The sequence below is a fragment of the Adelges cooleyi genome, unplaced genomic scaffold (genome assembly GCF_023614345.1).
Source record: "Adelges cooleyi isolate 19-005CV unplaced genomic scaffold, UGA_ACOO_1.1 ACOO_flye_CR_arks_rails_tigmint_CR_PRNA_23, whole genome shotgun sequence".
NCBI classification, from domain to species: domain Eukaryota; kingdom Metazoa; phylum Arthropoda; class Insecta; order Hemiptera; family Adelgidae; genus Adelges; species Adelges cooleyi.
In genome coordinates, this window is record NW_026095893.1 from 15,276,035 (window position 1) to 15,300,157 (window position 24,123).

At 27.7% G+C, this 24,123-nt stretch overlaps 2 protein-coding genes across 2 annotated transcripts; one reads left to right on the forward strand and one right to left on the reverse strand.

Moving 5' to 3' along the window:
• Positions 1-80: 80 nt before the first annotated feature.
• On the reverse strand, positions 81-23,299 carry LOC126835916 (valine--tRNA ligase). Its single transcript, XM_050568796.1, has 31 exons — positions 22,564-23,299; positions 20,912-21,065; positions 20,704-20,832; positions 19,569-19,772; positions 18,943-19,173; positions 17,944-18,131; positions 17,128-17,293; positions 16,105-16,263; positions 15,920-16,018; positions 15,653-15,844; positions 15,461-15,580; positions 14,037-14,256; positions 13,846-13,958; positions 11,920-12,120; positions 7,013-7,186; positions 6,569-6,754; positions 5,924-6,051; positions 5,459-5,623; positions 4,233-4,434; positions 3,873-4,161; positions 3,661-3,785; positions 3,334-3,596; positions 3,183-3,267; positions 2,942-3,118; positions 2,767-2,888; positions 2,441-2,697; positions 2,253-2,380; positions 2,015-2,167; positions 1,751-1,951; positions 1,404-1,694; positions 81-1,075 (listed from the first exon to the last, which is right to left on the reverse strand). The coding sequence occupies exons 1-31, from the start codon at positions 22,968-22,970 to the stop codon at positions 854-856; spliced, it is 5,751 nt and encodes a 1,916-aa protein (XP_050424753.1). The 5' UTR covers positions 22,971-23,299; the 3' UTR covers positions 81-853.
• LOC126835283 (proteasome subunit beta type-1) lies at positions 7,364-10,640 on the forward strand. Its single transcript, XM_050567769.1, has 4 exons — positions 7,364-7,551; positions 7,614-7,803; positions 7,973-8,209; positions 10,366-10,640. Exons 1-4 carry the CDS (start codon positions 7,484-7,486, stop codon positions 10,537-10,539), a joined length of 669 nt encoding a protein of 222 aa, XP_050423726.1. The 5' UTR covers positions 7,364-7,483; the 3' UTR covers positions 10,540-10,640.
• Positions 23,300-24,123: the final 824 nt, after the last annotated feature.

Consider the following 24,123-nt stretch of genomic DNA (forward strand, 5'->3'; position numbering starts at 1 on the left):
CAGTTATAAATTATTTAATAATACCTTAATGTTACAACTGTAATATTTATACAAGAGAATTTTTTAAAGTAGCTATAATACATTTTTTTGAGTACAATACCAATAACGAAAAGGTTATTTTTAATTTTAATAAACTGTCCAATGGATCGTAAATGTTATTAGATTTGCAGGCATTAACCCTTCACTGCATGAATTTTTTTTTAACCATATGCTATAAATGTACTTAATATTACTTAAAAAAATTTAAATTAATTTTTTTTTAGTTTTGGTTTCATGGAAAATGCTAATTAAAGAATTTGGAACATTATGCAGTGAAGGGTTAAGTTTCTCATTATCTATTTTGACATGGCTCGCCTTGTCTCCGATATCTGTTTAATTTTAGCTTTTAATAAATAAACCATTTAATTATAATTAAGAATGGGGACGGACAGACAGCACAGCAACTTCTATCGTGTCTCGTCCTTAAAGATGAGCCACTAAAATATAAAATTACATTCCTAAAACTAAGATTACAGGTTACAATATTAAATAAGTGAATAAATCAGGAAAGTTAACTTTATTGTAAGTCTGAAGAAAAAACAATCTTTAATTGTTCAGTTTTAATTATTGATATATTGAATTGCAATTAAATTAGTAGCCCTTGTTGTTAGAAAACAACAATGTTATTTTACATTAAAACAAGCTAATGTAACAAAAAAAAATGTATATGCTCCTTAAAATAGATCAATAATTATACCTATAATATAAGTATAACAATTATTATGGAAGTTCTATTAACTAATTAAAGTCAATCATTAAAGTTTTGATAAACAAAATTATATAGAATTTATAAATAAAAAACCTAAAGTCCGCATTATGATTCCATTATCTTAAGGACTTCAATGGCTTCAGTAAGTCTATCTAATTCGCCATTAGATTGTTTTAATTTTTCTTCATTTGTTTTTTTTACATCTTCTGGGACTTTTGTATTATAGTCAGCAACAAGCATTGCTTTTGTTAATTTCTCCACAGTTTGTTGTAATTGATCGCTCTTCTTTTTTAATTTTTCTATTTCCTTCGGTATTTCAATTAGGCCCTAATATCAATATTTAAAATTATTAGACAAACAATCTTACTTTGTGAATAACATGTGAGAAATTACACTTTGGCATTTTGTAATGTTGCAACTCTCAGTTTTTTATTTTTACTTACTTTATTAAATTTTTATATAGCTGTATCTAAATTAAACTATACTTAATAAGATTTTTTAAAGAGATAAACACTAAAGCCGAATCACTCCCATCATGCAAATGTTTGGAACACTGTTTTTATATAACTCTGGTATATTTATACTAGGTTTTTAAAACTTAATATTTACTTTGACTTTTAATTTAATAAATTATTACACTTAGCAGAATATTTACCTTCAGCAAAAGATGAACTTGACACTTCTCCGATACAGAGAGAATAGCACATCCATTAGGTATCCGAGATGAATCTGTTTCTACCTTGCTACAATTGGCAAGCGTGATAATTACCATAGTGTACTTAGTTACAGTACTCAACGTATTTTCATCATTGCACTTAACGTAGCTTTCAGTTTTAGAACTTTTGGGAACATTATAGTCTGACAAAGCCGAACGAATGCTATGAACAATTTTTTTGATGAACTCAACTTCGTTCTCAACATTTAAATTGCGATATTGATAATTTTGCTACAAAAAGTAATTAATTATTATAATGCATCTTATTATCTCTAAAATTTACTTACCGTTTGCGGATACGGAGCTACAGTTATACTTATGTGCTTGGTAACCTTAGAATGAGGCAACCTTTGATAAAGTTCTTCAGAGATAAATGGCATAAATGGTGACAATAAAAGCAGACCAGTATTTAAGCAAATGAATAAAACATTTTGAGCTATTAAAATTTTATCTTGATCATTTGATGCAAATACTGCCTTAAGACACTCCTACTTAAATAAATATACTAAGTTAGTACAAGAAACTAAAATCTAAACTAAATGATTCATTACCAAATAAACATCACATAAATCATACAGCCAAAAGTTATAACATGCAGTTGTAGCAGTACTAAGTTCATAATTTTCAAAAGCTGTGTTGCAGAACTCTACAGCTGATGACAGACGGCTCAAAATCCAAGTATCCATGTTGCTTAGTTTTTCATTCTATTTGTTTTAGCATAAAAGATAATAAGTTTTTATTTAAGGCTTTTTTTAGTAAATTGTTGAATCTTTTAGTAAAATAACAAACTTGTACTATTGACGATGGTTCGAATCCTTCTTTAAAATACATAAGTGCAAATTTAATGGCGTTCCAAAGCTTATTGCAGAAAAACCTATAACCTTGTACGCGTAGAATATTCAAATTTATATCATGTCCTTTTAAAATAAAACAATTTTATTAAATTGATTTAAAGTATAACGCTTAAATATGATTACCATGAGACATATATGAACATAAAGCAAACCGTAACGCATCTGTTCCACACTCAGGAATTCCATTAGGGTAGTCTTGTTTCTGACCGACTTTAGCCTTGTCAATTTCTTTTGGATCAAGGTTGCTATTTAGAAGTTGTTCATTTAGATTTTCTAGTGATATGCCTCTTATAACATCTAATGGGTCAACAACATTTCCCAATGATTTACTCATCTTACGGCCATGAGCATCACGTACAATTGAATGTAGAAAAATGGTCCTAATAAAATACATTACATTGCAGTTACAAGTTCACAGTTAATATAAATATTTTTTTTAACTAACTTACTTAAACGGTAAACACTTCAATAGACGTTGGGATAAAAACACCATTTTAGCAACCCAAAAAAAGAGAATATCATAACCAGTTTCCAAAAGGGTACCAGGAAAGAACACATTCAAATCTTCAGTCTAAAATTATAATTACATTAACACATGTTGAATAACTAGTTTTTAGACATTACTTTATCAGGCCATCCAAAAATTGAAAATGGAAACAATGCTGATGAGAACCACGTGTCCAATACATCTTCATCTTGTTTAAGTGTAATGTTTTCCTTTGGTACATTAAACTTTTTGACAGCTTTTTCTAACGCTTCTTCTTTGTTGTGAGCGCTTACCCAGTATTCATTTTCATCTATCTAAAAATGATAAACACGTAACTACTTAACTTTTATTGTAAAAATGTGAATCAAATATACTCACTACATTTTTTGGCTGATTTTTTATAGTCACATAAAAAGCAGGGATCCGATGACCCCACCAAAGTTGTCTTGAAATACACCAATCTCTAAAAATAAAAATAATATGTTTAAAACTGATATAAAAAAGTTTAAATATAATTAGTCTTATATACCTAATGTTATCCATCCAGTAGAACCATGTTTTATTATGTTGGGTTGGTATAATTTTCAATTCCCCATTTTTAACAGCCTCTGATGCTTGTTTAGCCATTTGATCACATCGTATATACCACTGTGGTTTAATGAGAGGTTCTACAATATCTTTAGAACGACTACACATCGGGACAACCATTGGATTATCGATTGTTTCACGATAAAGATTTTTTTGTTTTAAAGCTTCTAAAACAGATTTCCTGGCTTCAAATCTTTTCAATCCCTAAATTAAGAATATATGACATATTATACATGGAAAAAAAATAACACAAAACCTTTAGACTTACATTAAATTTAGTACAGTCACCAATAATTAAACCTTCGTCATTAAATATTGTTATAAAAGGTAAATTAAGTCGTTTACCAACTTCATAATCATTAGGATCATGAGCTGGTGTAATTTTTACAGCTCCTAAAAATATACAAATTTTTACTTAATTACTTAACTAATATTTAGGTAAAATAAATTATTGGTAGTTTTTGTTTGGGAACTACTAACCAGTTCCAAATTCCCGATCAACAAAATTGTCACTTATAATAGGTAATTGGCGATCACAAAACGGATGTTGGACAAATTTTCCATGCAAGTGACGGTATCTAGGATCAGATGGATGAACAGCCACAGCTGTATCTCCCAGCATAGTTTCTATTCGTGTAGTAGCCACTACTATTGTTTCATTTTCGCCAACAACTTGATAAGCAAAAGATACAAGAACACCAAATTCAACCTTTTCAGTATATCCAGGTATAGATAGGAAAGTGCGTCCAGGCAACTCAACTTTATCAACCTATTAATTAAAGGTCTTTTTTACAAATTAAATATTTTCATAGAGTAGTATTTATTTAAAAAAAATATAACCTCTATATCAGATATTGCACTTTTTAAAGCACACGACCAATTAACTAGTCGATTGCACCTATATATGTCACCTTCTTCATGTAAACGAATAAACGCTTCTGTGACTGAATGGCATAATTTAGGATCCATAGTAAAACAAGCACGATCCCAATCAAAAGATGAACCTAATAACTTAAGTTGCATATAAATACGATCACCTTTCCTGAGATAAAATTAATAAAATTAGGAACACTTATTATGTCAATTAATTATGACTGTAGTGCAAGCAAATTGTACAACTGCCAATTTAATTTTTGCACCTTTATTTTTGGTAAAATTCTAATATTTATACCTTTTATTATCCATAATTTACGTAATAATAATTTATTTTTAGCAAAACAGTTGTAAGAATACTGTTGATTATTTAACGTATTTTAAAATTAATCTGATATTGGGTAAACAATTCTTAATAATTATTTTAAAATTAAGTTTTGACATAAAAAGGAATAAAAAAAAAAAAGTTACTGTAATTAAAAACAATTATTTTTTTTATTAAAAGATTGCAAAATCCGAGATGTAAAAGTCAAACAGTGTACAATTTGGTGTAAAATAGTCAATATAAAAACAGGGTGTTACATAAAAAAATATACTATTTTTCTCTAGAAATAATATAGATTTCATATTTTTGAATAATTTGTTCTATTATAGCTTCAGAGAAGAAACAATTTTTTTAACCATTGAAGAAATTATTAAAATAACAACTCACAAATTTAGAAAGAAATGAGAATCACTCGTTAAAGCAAATTACTAGTTTTAAATAATTACTATGATTGTTTGTTCCAACTATACATAAAATTCAAAGGTGAATAATCCTGAAATTTTAATATACTTTTAAATTTGTAATTATAGTTAGTGCAAATGGCTAAGCTATTATTAGCACCAAAAAGTAAATACTGGTAGGGAAGTAAGATTAAATAGTGCTGTGACAGTGGTGAATCTTTCTCCTTGCCTATATATAAGTGCTAATAAATTAATTACATTTTTTATTATTAATTATTCACAGAGGGATACCAACCAAATAATACTTCTAAATAGTAGTTTGTCTTTAAATAATTTTAGATTATTTTTGACATTTTCTTTTGAAATGTGGTTAGTTATAAAAAAGAAAAAATCTTAATTATTTTCAGTGAAAATGAGTATCACATTATTAATAAATTACTTGCAAATATATTATATTAAATACTAACTCCTCCTTCCATTCCAAAATTTTTTCTATAAATTTCTCACGTCCATAATCATGTCTAGTTTTTTTTTCTGTACGCCACAACTGTTTCTCAACAACAACTTGAGTTGCAATTCCTGCGTGATCACAACCTGGATTCCATAATGTAGTTTTACCATTCATTCGATTCCTATTAATAAACAAAAAAAATGAATTTTCACATATTCTGCTAGTGAAGGAATTACATGTTAGGTTTTATTTTAAAACTTTACACAAATGCACAAAAAAAAAAATGAATAGGGTTTAAATTGTTTATAACTTCTATAAGGGTTTGTTTATAGTATTTGCAGTTCGTATAAAATTATATTTAGTTTTAGGCTTTCCCAATATGTATAAAAATGTGCATTGGATTACCTAATAAATGAATAGAAAATTCACAATATAAAATTGAATTTAAATATTTATGAACTTAGTTAAATAAAATATTTACCAACGAGTTAATGCATCCTGAACGGCATTAGTAAGAGCATGACCTAAATGTAATGATCCAGTGACATTTGGAGGTGGAATAACCATGACAAACTTTCCTTTTGGATTTTCTTCGGATATGCTTTTTCTCTATAGATTTCAATATTCCATCATCACATACAAAATATTTTTAAAAAAAGGGCAATAGCTAGTAAAATATACACAGTAAAATAACATATAGACAATATTAGTCCTAAAGCCAATTCACCTTCTCAAAACAAAAAGTATTAAACAAGAATTATTTTTATTTGAAAATTATTTATAACTATAATTTAGGTTAAATTATCCAAGTATTATTGCCTTTTTTCTATATTAAATGTATTTATTCATTTTTTGGAGAAGAAACGTGTTAGTGTTTCTTAATAAAAATTAACCATGTTGGTCTTCGATACATTTTTAAAGAAATGTTAGTATGTGTAGTAATAACCCAAATGTGTTAGTTTTAAAGAAGAAATTTAACAGCGAAGTATACCTAAGGTGAGTTGCAATATTAATAATAGTTAATATTTATAAATACAGGTAAAATTAGATCTGATCTGATAAACATAGTAAACTACAAAAATAAAAAATATGCAATTAAATCAAAAACAAACAATATTATAATCACCCCATATTCTGGTTTAAAAAATCCTTGTTTTTCCCACCAGCTATACCAAGCAGCTTCAACATATCTAGGACTGTACGAATCTGGCATAGAACAACTAATGTCCTTTTTCTCACCAGGCTCAGTATTTTTCTCATATAATATTATTTCTTTATCTTTTTTCACTGGTTCTTTTTTCTTCTCTTTTTTCTAAATAAAAAAAAATAGTTGAATAATTAATAACATTAAACTATTTAAACTAAGAGTAATTTCAGGGGCCCTAATATTTTGTATGTTCTGTAAATATATTATAAAATAAATAACAGAGATAGATAAGTGAGCAAGTGAGAAATTATTTTAATATATCTTGATATCAACATTTTTACTTAAGAAATTTGAGAACTTGAAATTCAATTAGTCAATCAAAGTTAAGTACTGCTATGCATATATCCTATATAAAATACATACATCTTCTTTAGCTGCATTTTGTTTTTGATCTTGTTTTTGCTTAAATTTTTCTAATTTGGCTAGTTTTTTGGCTTCTTTTTCCAATTGCTTAGCAGATTTAGGTGGCGGATCTTCCATAATTGCTTTAGTAAGAAATAAAAACAAATTTAGGAAAAATAAAAAAACTACAGTGTTCTAAGCACACGTTGTATGTGTTACTGTTTAAATGCTTCGTTTCACTTTGTTATCTGATTTCTTGTCAATGAAATTTAAGATATTCACGGTATAGACCATAAGTAATCGTTGACCAACCAAAAAATAAAAAACTAAGAAAAGTGATAAATTGATAACAGCTATTTACAATAATTTATAGGTTAAGATTCATACTTTGTAATTTTTCAACTTGTCATTTCAAATTTTAAAATAATCCATTTGTACTTCTGTGTTGTGCATATCCAGTTTGTGAGTTTTAATTTTTGTTAATTGTCTACAATGGATACAATTATTGATAGAGGAGCACCGAAAACTCGCAATTTCGAGCCTTACGCAAGCAATGGAGGGTAATGAATTAATTACTTTATTTTTCTTCAATTCTTTATTTAATTAAAAATCATTTTTACAGCTCTATTGTTGCCATTAGTGGTAAAGATTTTGCCATTGTAGCATCAGACACTCGTCTTAGTGAAGGATATAGGATTTTTACACGTAATCAACCAAAGCTTTTTCAACTTTCTGACAAGTCTGTGCTGGGTTGTACAGGATGTTGGTGCGACACATTATCTTTGACCAATGTAGTTCAAACCCAATTAAAGGTAAATTTAATAACTTAATATTTTTCGTTGCTAAATCTATACCTATTAAGTGGTTAATGATTGCACGATTAAAGCCCTTATTGAAATTAATTAATTTAAGATAATTATTGATTTACTTGTTAACTCTTGTATGTAATTTGTATAATAATTTAGTTTTTTTTTGTTCTAGTCATATTTGTATGATCATAATACAGTGATGCAACCAGGTTCAATCGCACAGTTACTGTCCACATTGTTGTACAGTAGGCGCTTTTTTCCATACTATGTGTATAACGTACTTGCTGGTCTTGATGAAAATGGTGCAGGCTGTCTCTATAGCTATGATCCAGTGGGTCATTGTGAAAAAGTATCATATACTGCAGGTGGCAGTTCAGGTGTTCTCATGCAACCGTTTTTAGATAGTTGGGTTAGTAAATATTAATTGTATAATGTTGGTATAGAGAGAGAAAGAGAGAGATACAAGCATTATTAATGGCGAACTGCCAGATATTTGGGTTTCCCAAATGACACAGTATATAAATCAGACTATGATTAGTTACAATAATTAGATATGACTAAAATGTAATTATAAAATATATTAACCTAAGTAATATTCTAAGTATAAGAAACAAAATAAATACTAAGTACTGTATACATGTTTATGATTTATGCCTATAAGATTGAAAGGTAAATTTTATAGGTCGGTAGTGAGGCCAGCAATGTTGTATGTGTTGTAATGTTGGGCAGTAGATAAGAAAACGGAACAGAGAATGAGTGTAGCGGAGATGAGAATGTTAAGGTGGATGAGTGGAGTGACTAGGGAAGATAGAATAAGAAATTAATACATAAGAGGCAGTCTAGGAGTTGCATCAATTGTGGAGAAAATGAGAGAGAATGGGTTGAGATGGTTCGGTCATGTTATGAAAAGAGATGAGGCAGAAGCAGTGAGAGTTGTTATGAAGATAAATGTAGAGGGAAAAAGAGAAAGACCAAAGAAAAGATGGGTGGACGTAATACAAAGTGATATGATGCTAGCGGGAGTCATTGAACGAGATGTAAAAGACCGAGCTCTATGGAGGTGTAGGAGTAGAATGGCCAACCCCATGTAGTTGGTAATGTAAGGCGAAGATAAAGAAGAAGAGTATATGTTTATGATTAATATTTAATGTGTTTTTTACAGGGGCGACATTTCAGTTTTTCTTAGGGTGGGGCAAAATTTGTATCGGCCCTATGTTCATTTACAATTATAAATTTTTTTTCCAAAACACTTTTACAAAACAGTAATAACACAAATATTATAAACCTTCATACTTATTATACTTGGTAGTCAGTTCAGTCGGTTCATTATTAGTAAAGGTAGGTAATTGAACAAAAAACAGATAATTTACGGCCTTACGTTCCGAAAATTTGACCCGCCCATAAAAATCAAGGGTGGGGCAAATGCCCCCGCCTGCCCCCCACAAATGACGCCACTGGTCTTTTATAACAATTTAATTAACATATATATTCTTAAGAAAACTGAATTCTAATTTATTTATTTTAAAAAAAAAGTCTTAGGTAACTGATAGGTAAAAGTCTGATTTTATTGCTGTTTCAATAGGTAACCTATTTTACAGGCAACTAACTTAAGTTTTTTTTTTTAAGTTATTTATTTGTTACATTTAAAAATTGTATACAATGTGAATGTGTTAAATTTTTATGGACTGAACTATCAGTTTGATAATTTTCAGATCTATCCATGTTGTCATTAGTTAGCTGATATTTGAAACCCATTGCAGGGTCCACCTTCAGAGAAATAATCATTGTTTCACTGAATCTTCTCTAAAGTTGGCCCTGCAATGGGTTCGAATGTCTGTTAACTTCAACATGAATATATCTGAAAATTATAAAAAAAAAATTTTAAACATAAATATTACATTAATAATATTCTTAACTAAACCTCATAAATATGTGTAGAAAGTAATAACATTTCTAAGTCGCTCTGTAGAATCCAAATAATTAGTAGTATAAAAGATCGAACATTACATTCCTGGTAACACAACAACTTATTATAATTAGGGTACCTATTACTATTTTCATGACACTTATTATTTATGTCTACTGGCAATGATGATTACTATTTTTTATAAAATTAGAATTCTCGTATTAAGATATTACTCGATAACTGCCATATAATTTTACAAATAAGTTCTAATAGTCTTGATGTAATAAGTAAAAAAAATCAATATTTACAATAATAGCAATTTACCAATATATTAACAAGTTTTACATTGTTGTTATTTAATTTTTGAATTCCGTGTTTAATATAATATCATGAAATAAAAATATATCCTTTTTTTGTCAAATACAAATAACTGATGGTAATTAAATTTTTATAAAATTGCTGAGATAAAGTATTCTAGAACTATTTTTTTAAATAATAGTGATTATATCAACTTAAATCACAGCAAGTTACAAAATTGGTTGCATTGGAAATCACTACTCCATTTTAATAGATAAATGTTATATTATTGCTTAAAATTTAGTTTAAATTATTTTCTAATTTTTACAATGTATATTATTATATTGACATTATTTTATTAGTTGGGAAAACGTACAGCTGATAACCCTGTGTCTGAAGAAGAAGCGTTAAAGTTGGTAAAAGATGCATTCACAGCTGCTGGAGAACGCGATATTTATACCGGAGATGAAGTTGTGTACAACATAATTAAAAAAGATGGAATTCAATCTGGTGTAGTTCAGCTTCGTAAAGATTAATTTTTTTATTTACATTAAATTTTTTATAAATCTACATTATCTAAAATTTATTTCATGGTTAATATTAAATACAAGATATTAAAGGCAAATACTTGGTATTATTATTTTTTTTTTTTCTTAATGAAAACCCCAACATTTCTTTTGATTATGGGACCTATTTGATATTTAATATATTATTTTCTATCGACAGATTATCATCGTAGCTTTTATAATGGTCAATTTATAACCAAGTTCAAATAATTAATAAAGTTTTGTGACCAGTGCAACTATATCACTTAATCGTTTTTTTTTTTTCCAAAATAATTTGTGTTATTTACTTTAAGTTTTTGGAAGTTGTAAACAAAAAAAATATCAAATATGACAATATAAATGTTTTGTTTTAATTTCTGTAGAATTAAAAACATTTGAATGATTGCCTATCATACTCTGTGTGTGCCTATCATGCGTTTGTTGAATCAGCACATTTAAATGTACAGTTTATAACTAATGCAATTTGTTATACAGTCATGTATTATTAGGCGCGGGTTGTAACAATCTTTACCCTCGCTTACGTTTAACATCTATTTCCCACCGATCGGGGCTTAAACGGTTTAGATTTGGATTTTTTGGACTTATAGCTGGATGACGACCTAACGCTACCAAACAAGTTGGCCCCAGAAAGAGGTGCAGGTTGCCATTTTTCCCCCAGACAGTTGCCCGTCCGGGGGAACAACCCGCCAGTGGCCGAGATTCGAACCGGCAACTGAGTATGATACACTGCCGTTTTATCTCACTCCGCCATGCACCATAACAATATTCACTCTCCTTAGCCTTTTATTTATTAAAAAAAAAATTAAGTAATAGTTTGTATTAAGTAGTTAAAAATTTAGGGATGTATAACTAAAAGGAAATGTTTTTATAATTTGTTTAAGCGGTCATCACTGTCATGAATCATGACTTATCATATAGACCATATTATACATACCTATAGTTGTTAGGTACTTTTTCGCTTTCCACTTATAATAAGAAAATATTATCCGTATCTGAAAATCAGCTTAAATTAAAAAAAACCTTAGCCAGTTACATTTACTTTGTCTACATGTTAACAAACAGTATACTATTATTACTGCCCATTAATTTTGTAGTATTCACCATAAATATAATTATACTCTGTTATAAGTCACTAATACATATATAAAACATTGCAGCATTTATACAACATATTTTCTATATTTAAGTCAACGTTTAATTATAACACATTTTACAATGTGAACAAAATGTACATAATAAATAACAAAAATAATTACATTGAATAAACACTGTTGTGATATTTGTAAACAAGTTTTTCAAAAGTAAATTCTATCTTGCCATAAAAAATAGTATTTGTGACTAGATAGGTTAATTTTCGTCCGGATCAACTTTCCTACGGGTATCGTTTTCAGAACTTTCCTGGTTAGATGCTGGTAAATTATCCACTTTGATAATATCATCATTATCTTTTTCATTCAATTCATTGGAAACTTCTTTAAGCAAATTCAAAAATGATTCCTTGTCAATTGTATTGTCATCTGCTTTCCATTTTAGTATTTCAGTAACCTGACCCTACACCATACAACAGATATCAAGGGGAAATAGTTAAAATACAAGTGCACCAAACATATAAACATACAAGTATGTAGGATTTTTTTTTAAAGGGGCTTCTACATTAGCATTTATTAAGGCGCATTGTATAGGCAATTTCTCACTAAAACAACTTTAAGCTAACGTTTTTAAACATATATTTTAACACAAGAAAGAGGTATCTTGTTTGGATATTAAATTTTTTTCTTAACTTTAACGCATATGTCATATGTATTTTTTTTTTTTAAAAATCATATATTTCTTTCAACGTTTAACAATGGGTTCTTAAAAAAAATCAAATTTAAGTTTTAAAAAACATTTGCATGACATTTACAAGGTATGGATCAAGGCACAATGTTAAAATTATATTTAGTTAAAAAATTTATATGTGAAAAATTGCAGTTTTAATTATTTTTATAATAATATTGAAAACAAAATAAAAATATATTTCAAGCAAGTAATTCAGCAAGGTTCGACTCGAGCAAGTATTGAAAATTCTACGTTTTTAAAAACTTGTCGGATTGCACGTTTAGTAAGGTTAAAAATAGAAGTTGTTTTCGAGAAAAAATATGCAGATGCAGAGGACCAATAACACTTAGATTCTTGGTGCCTCTTGCAAAAAACAAGTCAAATACTTTGAATAATTTGAACAGTAACCAGGATTTTGTATCAGGGAGGGCTAACCATTGATTTACCAAGTGACAAACTGCACTGTAATTAATAATTTAACTTCCTGAAATGTCAGGGTAGGGCTGTAGCTCTCCCTCAATATCTCCCTTAAATACACTAATGAATTTTAAATAACCAACTTAATCTTAAGTAGTAACAAATCATAACTATATAAAAAATGTGTAAGTTATATAGACAAGTTACATGGTAAAATATAAAAATACTTACTTATTTTATTAATTTATTACTAATATTATGTCGCACTGACATACAAATTTATAGACCTTTGATGAGTAGGGACCATATTATATAATTTATAAATACATATTATAATATGTAAATTAAAAATAGTACACTTGTTTCTAAACTTTTGTTAAGGTGTAGTGTCAATAGCACCATAACACTATAAAATAATATATTTAACTATTTTTGAACATTTTAATAGTAAAGTACACTTTTGGTAGTTATTTTATTTAGTTATATAACTATTTCATGTAGGGAATTTATATTTTCACACATAATAAAAATTATAATATTATTTGTGTAAAGGTATCCTATCACCTTTTTTTTTTTTTTTTTTACACATTGACCTTATTGCAATGACTAGAAATTATTGTTCAAAATATCAAACAATATGGTTATGTAAGCTGCATACATTGTCATTTATAATTTCTTGTATAATAAATATTTAAAATTATAATTAAAATTCAAAAGACTGAAGATATACATATGAAACATCAACTTGATTTTAATTTCTAAAAAACTTTTAAGTAGTAAATAATTAGAATATTAGTTGTTTAAACATAATTTCCTCAAATACCTTAACAAATGTAAACAAACAAAATCAGATAAAGTAATAATTAAAAAAAAAATTATTTAACAATAGTAAAGAAATTAAGAGTATCACATTCAAATTGGAATAAGGATGAAAAAATAATTAAAAACGAGTTAACGGCCTAACCTATGTCTATAAACGAATAAAAGTACAGAAAATATCAATTCCAAAATAAATGCTAATATCATGAAGTTTAGCTGTACCTGTGTTGGATCATTGGACGCCAGTATTTCCCCAAGCATCTGTTTTAATTTATTCATTGAATTATTTATCACAGTTTCAGTACTTTGTAAAGAATCAGCCTCCATTTCATTTTCTAAATCATATAATATAATAATTATTAAGTATAGTTACTAATCAATAACATTCATCATTTCAAAATAATAATAAGTACCTTTAGGAAGTTCACTAATTGTTACAACTAAATCTGGATCACTATTAAGCATATCTAGTAATGGTCGAGCTTCAGAAGCAAATAAAAATACCATAGGTATGTTAACATCATCTAGGCCATCATCGGACATAGAAAAAGCTCGGGATGTCATCACTGACGAATCTGTGACATTATCAATTACAATGGCTCCTAAAGCACCAGCTTCTTGTAGTTTACGGGCCTGGGGAAATTTCGTTAAAACAGAATATATTAAACATAGTCAATTTAGGTAGATATAATTATAGTTGTGGAATTTTTTTTTTTTAAAGATATATGTGGAAAAAATTATTTTATCAATTATTAGCATTGTGAGCTGGTGATCGAACTATTGAAACAAATTCCAAAGAAATATTTTTCAAGTTATTATAAGTATTTCATGACACAACCATAATTTTATTTAATTATCTTTAAGTAATACACTATTCATTAATATGAAATAATATATTATATAATAATATGAAATCATTTTTGAGAACCAAACAAAAAAACTTGTGATAATTAATATTTTCTAAAATATACAACTTAAGCAAAGTAATTTAAATTAAACTAAAAGATAATAATTGTAATGTTTCATTAATATTTGTTTAGTGTGAACTAATAAGTATTTTTTAAAAATCTACTTAATAAAAAATTAAAGTTTGTTTTTTAATTATTCATTATCATATATATAATTTAGTGTACTTGGTTGATAATATGAAAAATTAAAATGATTAATGAAATACATTTTATTCAAGTTAATTCAACAATTTTAATTGCTCTGATAGCATATTATAAATAATAAAATCAGTGGCGAGGCGTGGGTCTTTAGTTCGGGAGACATTGAAAAAAAATGGTGTTACGTGACTTGACAGGGGGACTGCGCCCCCTTAGACCCCCTGTAAATTTTATTTTATCAATACTGTAAAAAATAAATGTTCAAAAACTAATAAACTAAATGGCATAGGCATATTTAAAAACGTACAACACGACAATCGATACGACATACATCGATAACGGATAACTGATACCATCTACCAAAACAATAATAATATAAACGGCGGTCGGTGAGACATGTCTCATAGCGCAACGATAAACCCCCGCCGTTTTCCATTTCCCCCTGCATACCGCACCCAGCAAAAGAGACAACTTTGAAATTGTCTCATTTATTTTTATACTAAATTTGGATAGACCAGGTGGCTGGCAGGCAGTGCGACCGCCCGCTGATCTGCGTCCACAACTACTCTATTCTAAGAATACTATTACAAAAAAAATATACTTTTACATTAAAATTGGTTAAAACATTTTTATACACATAAATAAATAAAACCAAATTTTTTGTCCGTATTATAAGTGAGTAGACATTGTCTCTTTGTCTCCTATGACGCTTCGCCACTGAATAAAATTACCTTTTCAATGAACATACAGCCACCTCTCTCTACTAATACAATTTTTTCCTTTACGATATTTGAGTTTATTAAGGTTTCACATCCTTTTACAGGACTAGCAACAGCAATGCGAGCCGAAACCTATAAGCAATTTTATAATTTTTTCAAATATTAAAACACATAATTTAAGTAATTGAAGTTACCAAGACATACTTTGAGTCCAAGATTCAACTGAAGTCCAAAATTAGCAGCACCAGCATACAAAATAACTTTTTCGCTTTCTTTGTTTAGAAAAGAAACTGATTTAGCTAAATTAACTTTATCTTTTTGGTTAACGTCCTTCATAATTATGTTAAGTTCAGTTAAAAATTCATGCCCATCTATTTGGTCATTTGGGTTACTCTCCTAGAATATCAATAAGCCATTTGAAGTCTGATATACATGAAAATAAACTGAAATTAAGTAATGTAATATTTTTACATGTGAAGTATTCATAAAAAGCAGTGGAAGACCATTTGGAAGTTTTGTTATCACAATGCCCATATTTTTAATTCTCTGCATGTGTTCCTCATTACCAAACTGTAAATCATATTATATTTACAAATAACAATATATTAAGAATCATACGTTTATGTTATTAGAAAAAATAAAATTAAGTTAATTACTTGAAACACTTTTGCAAACTCTCGAGCCCGAAGTCTTGATTTACGATTAGGACATAGTCCATTAACCATATTTTTTAAAGGCTTTCTTATAGATTCAGTTAGCAAACTATCAAAACTTGGACAAGATCTTTTTGGCAAATCAGCTTCATCATCTAAAATCTATGTAACAATGTATAAAATATATAAATTTGTAATTTAAAATAATCAACTAAATGGAAACCCGACACTAAGAGACCTAGAAGACGCCCTAGACAAAGATGGATGGATAGAGTACAAGAAGACTTGAAACTTCTGAACGTAAGGAATGCAGAAGAATGTGCAAACGATAGAGAGGGTTGGAGACAATATGTTGTTGCGAAGATGGGCCTTAAAGGTCTGTAAAAGCCCAGAAGAAGAAGAATTTAAAATAATCTTTTAAACACTCATAAAATGTAATAAGACCAATCACTTTAAAAATATTTTTTTCTTAAGTAAAATTAGATATATTTACTTTAGAAAACTAATGAAATAAAATTCAATTTTATTAACAACTTTTACAACAACAAAAAATTATAATAGCAAGGTTGTTAGTGATACCATAAAAGTGACTTCAGGTCAACCCTGAAACATTTTTTTTGCACCTTTGAAAATGGGTTTTTTGAATTTTTCATATTAGAAATTAATATTATAAGATGTTACATTTAAAATTATGTAATATTATTGATCGTGTAGGGGCTGCTAAAATATCGATTGGTTGCTTTAATAAAAAAAATAATTTTATACAGTAGCTGGATTAATAATAATATTGTCAAAATATCATGTACAAAAGGAGTTTCGCAAGTATGATTTTGTTGAAAAAAGTGAAAAAAATTTTTTTAAGTTCCCACACACATAATACTTATTATATGTAGTATAAAAAAAATTGGGTAGCTAATTACACCCAAGCCCTCTCCCATTTGTGGCTATGCAATTTGATGTTAACAACTACAATAATTTATCTATCAAAAATATTTAGTTTTCAGAAAATGAGAAACAAGACCTTACCTTATCAGCGTCAGTATAATTTTGTGGCTGAACACTTAAATACAATGGTAACAAATGTCCTTCAGTTGTGAACAGATATTCATCAATATTAATAATGAGATCATCATGTTCAGCAAAAATAAGATACAAGTACTTAAATGTTTCAGCTAAGACAAATGAATCCATTCTAAAGATTAAAAAAAAATTGTATATATAAAAAAAACTCAGTTTAACTTAACCATCCTCTTAAAGAATTTATGACACGCTATTTATTACCTACTAATTTATGAATAACTTATACATACAATGTTATCCTAATTTTATGTTACAATAATCTTTTTTTATGAAAAAGTGGTTTTAACTAAAAAACTGTTAGTATCCCAAAATTGCGGCCGCAACATAAATCTATTATTAACAAATTTATGGATACACCAATATTTACTAGTTGACTTTCTAGCTAATATTTTGGAAATCAGGCATTTTCTAATTAATCTGTTAGTCCACACGCAGCACTAATATAAGATACATTAAACCATGACTACAGCCTTGAAGATGAAAGATGCAATTCAATTTGTAAATATGGGTGTATACTCAAATTTTGTAAATAATGCATTAGAAATAATTGTATTAAAAATCCCCATACAAGTTTTATCCAATTTATAAAATAAATCTATTTATATTTTATTGTATAACAATAATAATAATTATTGGTATCACCAAATTTCAAATGGTTTGAAATTTTTAATATTCATTTTGAAATCAACGAGTGTTGTTATAATCCTTTATAAATACCAGATTTGATGAGCTTTTTACGAAGTATATAATAAGCTTAATTACGTGTCTTCATTTGCAGTTGTCCGGACGTCCTTAACAGCAGCAAAGCCACATTTAACTCTAGCATATTTTTGTAATGATTGCAATACTTCTCGAGCAACATTTAAATAGTGAGGATCGCCCGTAGCTTTGTACAAAAAATAAGTGGATTCCAAAAATTCTGGTCTTAAAGGGTGTTGAGCCCAGTGCACCTAAACAAACCATTAATTTTGATTAAAAACAATAATACAGAAATAAAAGTACTAATAATATAATAATGTCTTATAATATTAACATTTAATTGTATATCAATATATGTATAGACACAAAATGTAATGATATAAATATTATACTATTTATTAGAAAATTAGAAATGATTTGTAACTTAATAAATCTCTAAAAGTAGTCCATAGTTATTGTAAAAATGTTAATAATTGTACTCACAATCCAACTACACAATTAAGTTTTTTTACGTTTGTGTGTTTGTATCAAAAAGAGTGTATCATTTCAACATTGACTACGGGCCTAATTAATGAATTTTAAATAATTTATTATTTGATGCGCTTAATACAAATGTATTTAAATTAATTTTTTGTAATTTAAATAAAAAATTCCCAGATTTCGTTTATATTGACACTTCAAACAAAAACTACTATGTTTCAAGTTGCGAATGAAAATAACACTTCAGCTTGGATAACAAAGGGTTTAAGTAGCTAAAAAGTGCTATTTTTTTAAGTAATGTCAATATAATGTAAATTTATCTTTAGGTTGTAACAGGCCCGTAGCCAGAGGGGGTGTTATAGTTATAGTAACACCTATAACACCCCCCCCCCTGGCTATGCGCCTGGGTTTAAATAATTAAACCACAATAACTGCCATAAAATAGTAACTAGATATTAACAAAAAATATAATACTACTAAGTTGCAAGTAATATGATTCATTAATTTTTTTTTAGTTTAAGGAATAAATACTTTTTAGTTTTTTTTTAATTTTGGCTAATTAACTATTATTTTTTTACTAACCTGGAAATCAGTAGTAAATGCTTCAGGTATAAAATTATGTCTTTGTACAACTTGATACAGCATTTCATGTGTTTCTATTGCTGGTTTTATATCACCACTGAGTACTTGCAATCCTGGCCAAAAAGCTAATAATGCGTCCATGAAATTTTTGGAATTTATTTGAGGTCTATGCATATGTACGTCTAATAACATTGGTCCTTGACTTATATACTTCATAATTGCAGCATAATGCTATAAAATTATTATTTATACTATTATTAATTGTATAACCTCTTCCCCCTATTTATCCAAGGCACCGAAGTCCGCAATATCAAATGATAGGGATTCAATTAAGGCTGATTCAAGTAGGTATTCATTTTCTTTACAATGAACCCAAAATAGCTATTTTTGATAATTGCACCAGACATGCTCTAAAGATTAGCTAACTATACTCTGTACCACCAGAGAGAATAGTGCACAGAACCCAAAACACATTAATCCTGACTGCACAGGAGCATATTAATAGAGAAACAATTTTACTAGATAACCAGAATTCAAATGAAACTATTACATAGAACATTAGTTTCGATCTACTCAACCACAGGCGATTTTTAAATTTAATAAAATAGGAATAAAAATGTTTGAACCTTATTAAATCTTGACAAATAGCGGCTCTCTCCAAGTAGGACGTATGCTTTCAAACAGTACTCATAATATGAATCAATACCAGCACCAACGCCTGAATCTCTTCGAATCCAGTCACCAGAATCAACATTTAAAACTGTTCCCATAAGATTGGATGAACGGTGTCTAAGACTCCACAAGCTATCCATGGATTTATGTGCTTTTTCCTAAAAAAATATAAATTAATTATATTTATATAATACAAAATATTTATAAACAGTGACCAAGATTCAATTATGAGAATGGTTTAATTAGTTTATAAAAGTTTTTGGATCTTAGTTTACCAGAAATATTTATATTATAATTTCTTGTATTATACATATTTAAAAACATAAGCAAGACAGCTGGAAAGATGCGTTATTGTAATATTAATACATATGGGGTATTCTAAATTAAACCTCGCATGACCTCCTCAAAATTATTCGGAAATTTTTGAAATATTCTTTTGGTCTAATATAAGTCATTTTTTTTTTTAATTTTTATCACTTATATTTATCCCTAAAATAGAGGTTTTTTAAAGTTATTTTTCCCAAAAAATCGATTTTGACTAGTTTTAAAATTCTAAAATTTTATCATAAAACGAGGGACTCAAATCAAATATGTTGGTCTAATAATGGGAATAGGCGAACATTTATTTCTAAAAACCTTTATTTTAAAAGTAAATATGAGTGATAAAAATTTCAAAAAAATAAATTCCTTATATTAGACCAAAAGAAGTTTTAAAAAATTTTTTTCGAAAAATGTAGAGGAGGGTGATAGCTGCATAGTTTGACTCTGAATGTCTCATATACATATATGAGGAATGAGGGTTATTAATTAAAATTCAAACACTTAAAGCGTAAAAATAATATTAAAAAATATAAATTGACAACAACATTTGTGTTACAAAAAATGAATAACACATAGTTTTTTATTTTAAATAAAATATGACTATAAGTTATATTGTGATCAATTTGAAAATTAATGGTTTAGGTATAATAGAAAAGTTAAGAGAAATGTGTCAAGTTTAAAATAAATAATTAAATTAATTATAAATCAATCAAAGTTATGTAAAATATTGAGGGGCAGATTATATATATTGTATGTATTATTGTGTACCTCAAAAATTGGTATAGCAGTCAAACGAGATAAAGCAGCCATTTCTAAAATCATAGATCCAGCACAAGCTGTACAGGTTTCTTGGAAATAATGTAGTTGATCCTTTTTAATTCCATACTTTAAATTTATCTGATACCCAGAAATAAGAAGGTATAAATGCATGTAAAATATAATATAAATTAAATAATATAATATAAATTATTTATACCCTTGAATATGGAATTCCTGTTGTTGTGTTAAAAGCTGGTAATAATCTGTATCCTAAATCTTTAGCCATGTTTAAAAGTTCTCCGTTATACCATTGCAGATAATTTGAATTCTCTTTAAAATATTGTGCAAAAATATGACCAGATAATAAGCCTCTGAAAATTAAAATTGGAATATATATTACTAATATAGTAAAAATTTGTCCCGCAATTAGAGCCAAGTCAGTCCATGGATAACTTGGGTGTAAACCATAAAAGCCAAGAAACACCTAATATAGTAATATATTACTAGATGGAGAATTCTATTAGAATTCAACAAAAAATACATTTTTATATTTTGTAAACAATAATTTATATTTTCCATAAATTAAAAATATAAAAGTACCATAAGCATATTGTTAAACAATTTAATGCTAAGAGATTTAAATTCCAAATCATAAACTTAAAATGTTTAAATTATATTAGTTTTTATTTTAGACTAAAATACTTATTTTTTATATTATAATATTAATAGCATAATCATAAAGTAAACATTTTTTCATTTTAATAAACTGATATTACTCAACAACTATGTCCTTTTGTTTTAAAAAAAAGATGACCAAAATCAAATATTAAATTTAGGTAAATAAAGCATGCACAGTGGAACAGGGCATACTAAAGATGGAGCATATTGGGTCCGAGGAGATTATAGGTTTTCAGGAAGTTTTATAACTAAAAACCCTTTGTTGTGAATCTGTAGATGGTAGGAATTTATAATACCAATAATAGTATTGTGGATACAAAAATGAGTTAAAACATTTTTTTTAGTATCGGGCACAATTAGGGTTGATTGTATGTTCCTAATAATTTGTTGCTGTTGTTACAAATAGATAAATCAAAAACATAATGAAAATATTTTTCAGACACCTGTTGACTGTTGATTTATTTTCATACAGCAACCTAGAAATTGAAGGACACTCAAGTATATATATATTTTTTCTTTTCTTTAATAAAAAAAAGTGGTTAAAAATTTTGTTAAAATTCTAAATGTTATAACCCCACTCTACCTTTACATCTATCATCAGACTAATTTTCAGGCATTAAGCCCTAGAACTGCACCTAAAAAAAACGCAATGAAGAAAAAGTTTTTCCTCATTCTGGGAAAAAAGTTTTTGATATTTTTTTCATTCTTTAACGTATATCAATAGTACTATACCTAAAGAATATTCTATACAAATTTGGAAGTGATTTGACTATTTTTAAAGAAGGTATATGGCACTGTAATTTTAAGTTGAATATATGTAATTTTTTTGGATGTTTTTTTGTTTTTAAAAGTAGTAGGTGTGAATTTTTACATATTTGGCCCAATAAAGTATGTTTTTAAGTAAGATTTCTGATCTACAGACTTGCTATAAGTAATATGATGGAATCAGATCAGCAGTTAAAAATATAATTTGAGTTCACACAAAAAAAAAAAAAAAACAGCATTGTATACAATAACTTCTCAGCTCCGCATCATAGCTAAAAGGAAGTGATCCCATAGATCTGTATATTTAATGTGCTCATTGTTATAATTATTTTTATTATAGGCCTATTAGGTAATGTAATGTAATAAACATTTTTAAAAATCTATATTTCATGATTTCAAAAATAATAGTTAAAAATAAATACTTACCCTAAAACCCTGATGTTTATCTCAAAAACTGAAACTACAACATCTCTGTCGAAATATACATCTGCAACAACTTTTGATACGGCGTGGTCAAACTCTGGTATATCGCCAAGTACAACGAGCGTATCCAGAGTGTCAATTAAAGTTAAAGAATAATTTCCTAAAACGTCATCCATATCACCTCGATTATTCTCTTTAGTGCGCCATCGGCCTTTGCAACTTAATGGCATTAGCTCATCAGCCGGATAAGCATTGTCCATATAATTGTTGTAAGCATGGTAAAACATTTCTTTTGCTTCATTCATCAATCCTCGTTTTTCTTCTTTACTCATAAAAGGTCCTGTGAATGGTTGATCACGAGAAGCTGTGGCAGACGCCACAAGGCCAACAATACATAGTAACAGCATCATGATAGTGATTTAGGAGCTGTCAACTTGATTTGAGGATAAATGTTGAAGTCATATTGAAAAGTAAGGTATTAATAGCTTACACTGTAAAATTAACACTTTCTACATAAATAACTACGTTTAAGAATCTACACTTCTTTCATTAATATTTTCTAAATATTAACAGTAATACTTAAGTACTACGTTACAAAATAATAATCCAGAACTATTGTTGATAAGTTTTAAAGAGATTAGAATACAATACTAGGCTACTTAGTACTTCATTTTATTTAGCAGACTAATTACTACTACGTATACATTTTATAATTTATTATTTGCCTGTATTTATGATGTGGATTATCTTTTTATTCATTTAATATTTTCATTAACAAAACTACAAGTAGATAAAAACCCAAAGAAACCAGTGTGACCGTGTTCGTAAACATAAATTATTAGTTATTATGTTATGGTTATTTTTAAAAGATATTTTAAGTAGACTCCAATAATTATACATTATTTATATTATAATACATATTATGTATTTGTAATGGGAAAAATGACAATTTGTAATGATGTTTACAATAATATTAGAATACAAGCAAAAACTAAAAATATATTTTGATCGATACACCAATCAAGTATTGAAGAATCTATATCTGATCACGCGTTTCGGAATTCGGAGTATGGTTAAAATTAGAAACTAGAATGAGTTGATTTTGATAAAAAGTACGCAAGTGTAGTGACATCTTAAGTATACTTTAAAATCAATGAATTATTATTAATTTTTTTTTAGCCTTTATATTTACCCGTATAGAGATTTTAAAGAGGTTGATTGGTTCTGTATAGGGTTACTCTATGGTATGCTTCAATAAATTAATTTTTGTTATGGATTTATAAATTTTAAAATGGTTTTGAGCCGAATATTCAACGTACTTAATTATACATCACACGAAAGCCAAACAATATTTACCAGTGCACTTATTAGGTGAATTTTTTTAACTGGAATATTATACGATTATAAACTAATTGGAAAATTTAACAAAGAAAATCAATTAAGGATTATATTTTAAAGCTAAAATACACTGTTTTAGTGTCAAGTACTTTGTACTTTTTTTCCTCATTAATGTCCACTTAAAAGTTGAAAATATTTGATTTGGAAACCTATTTTATACAGTTC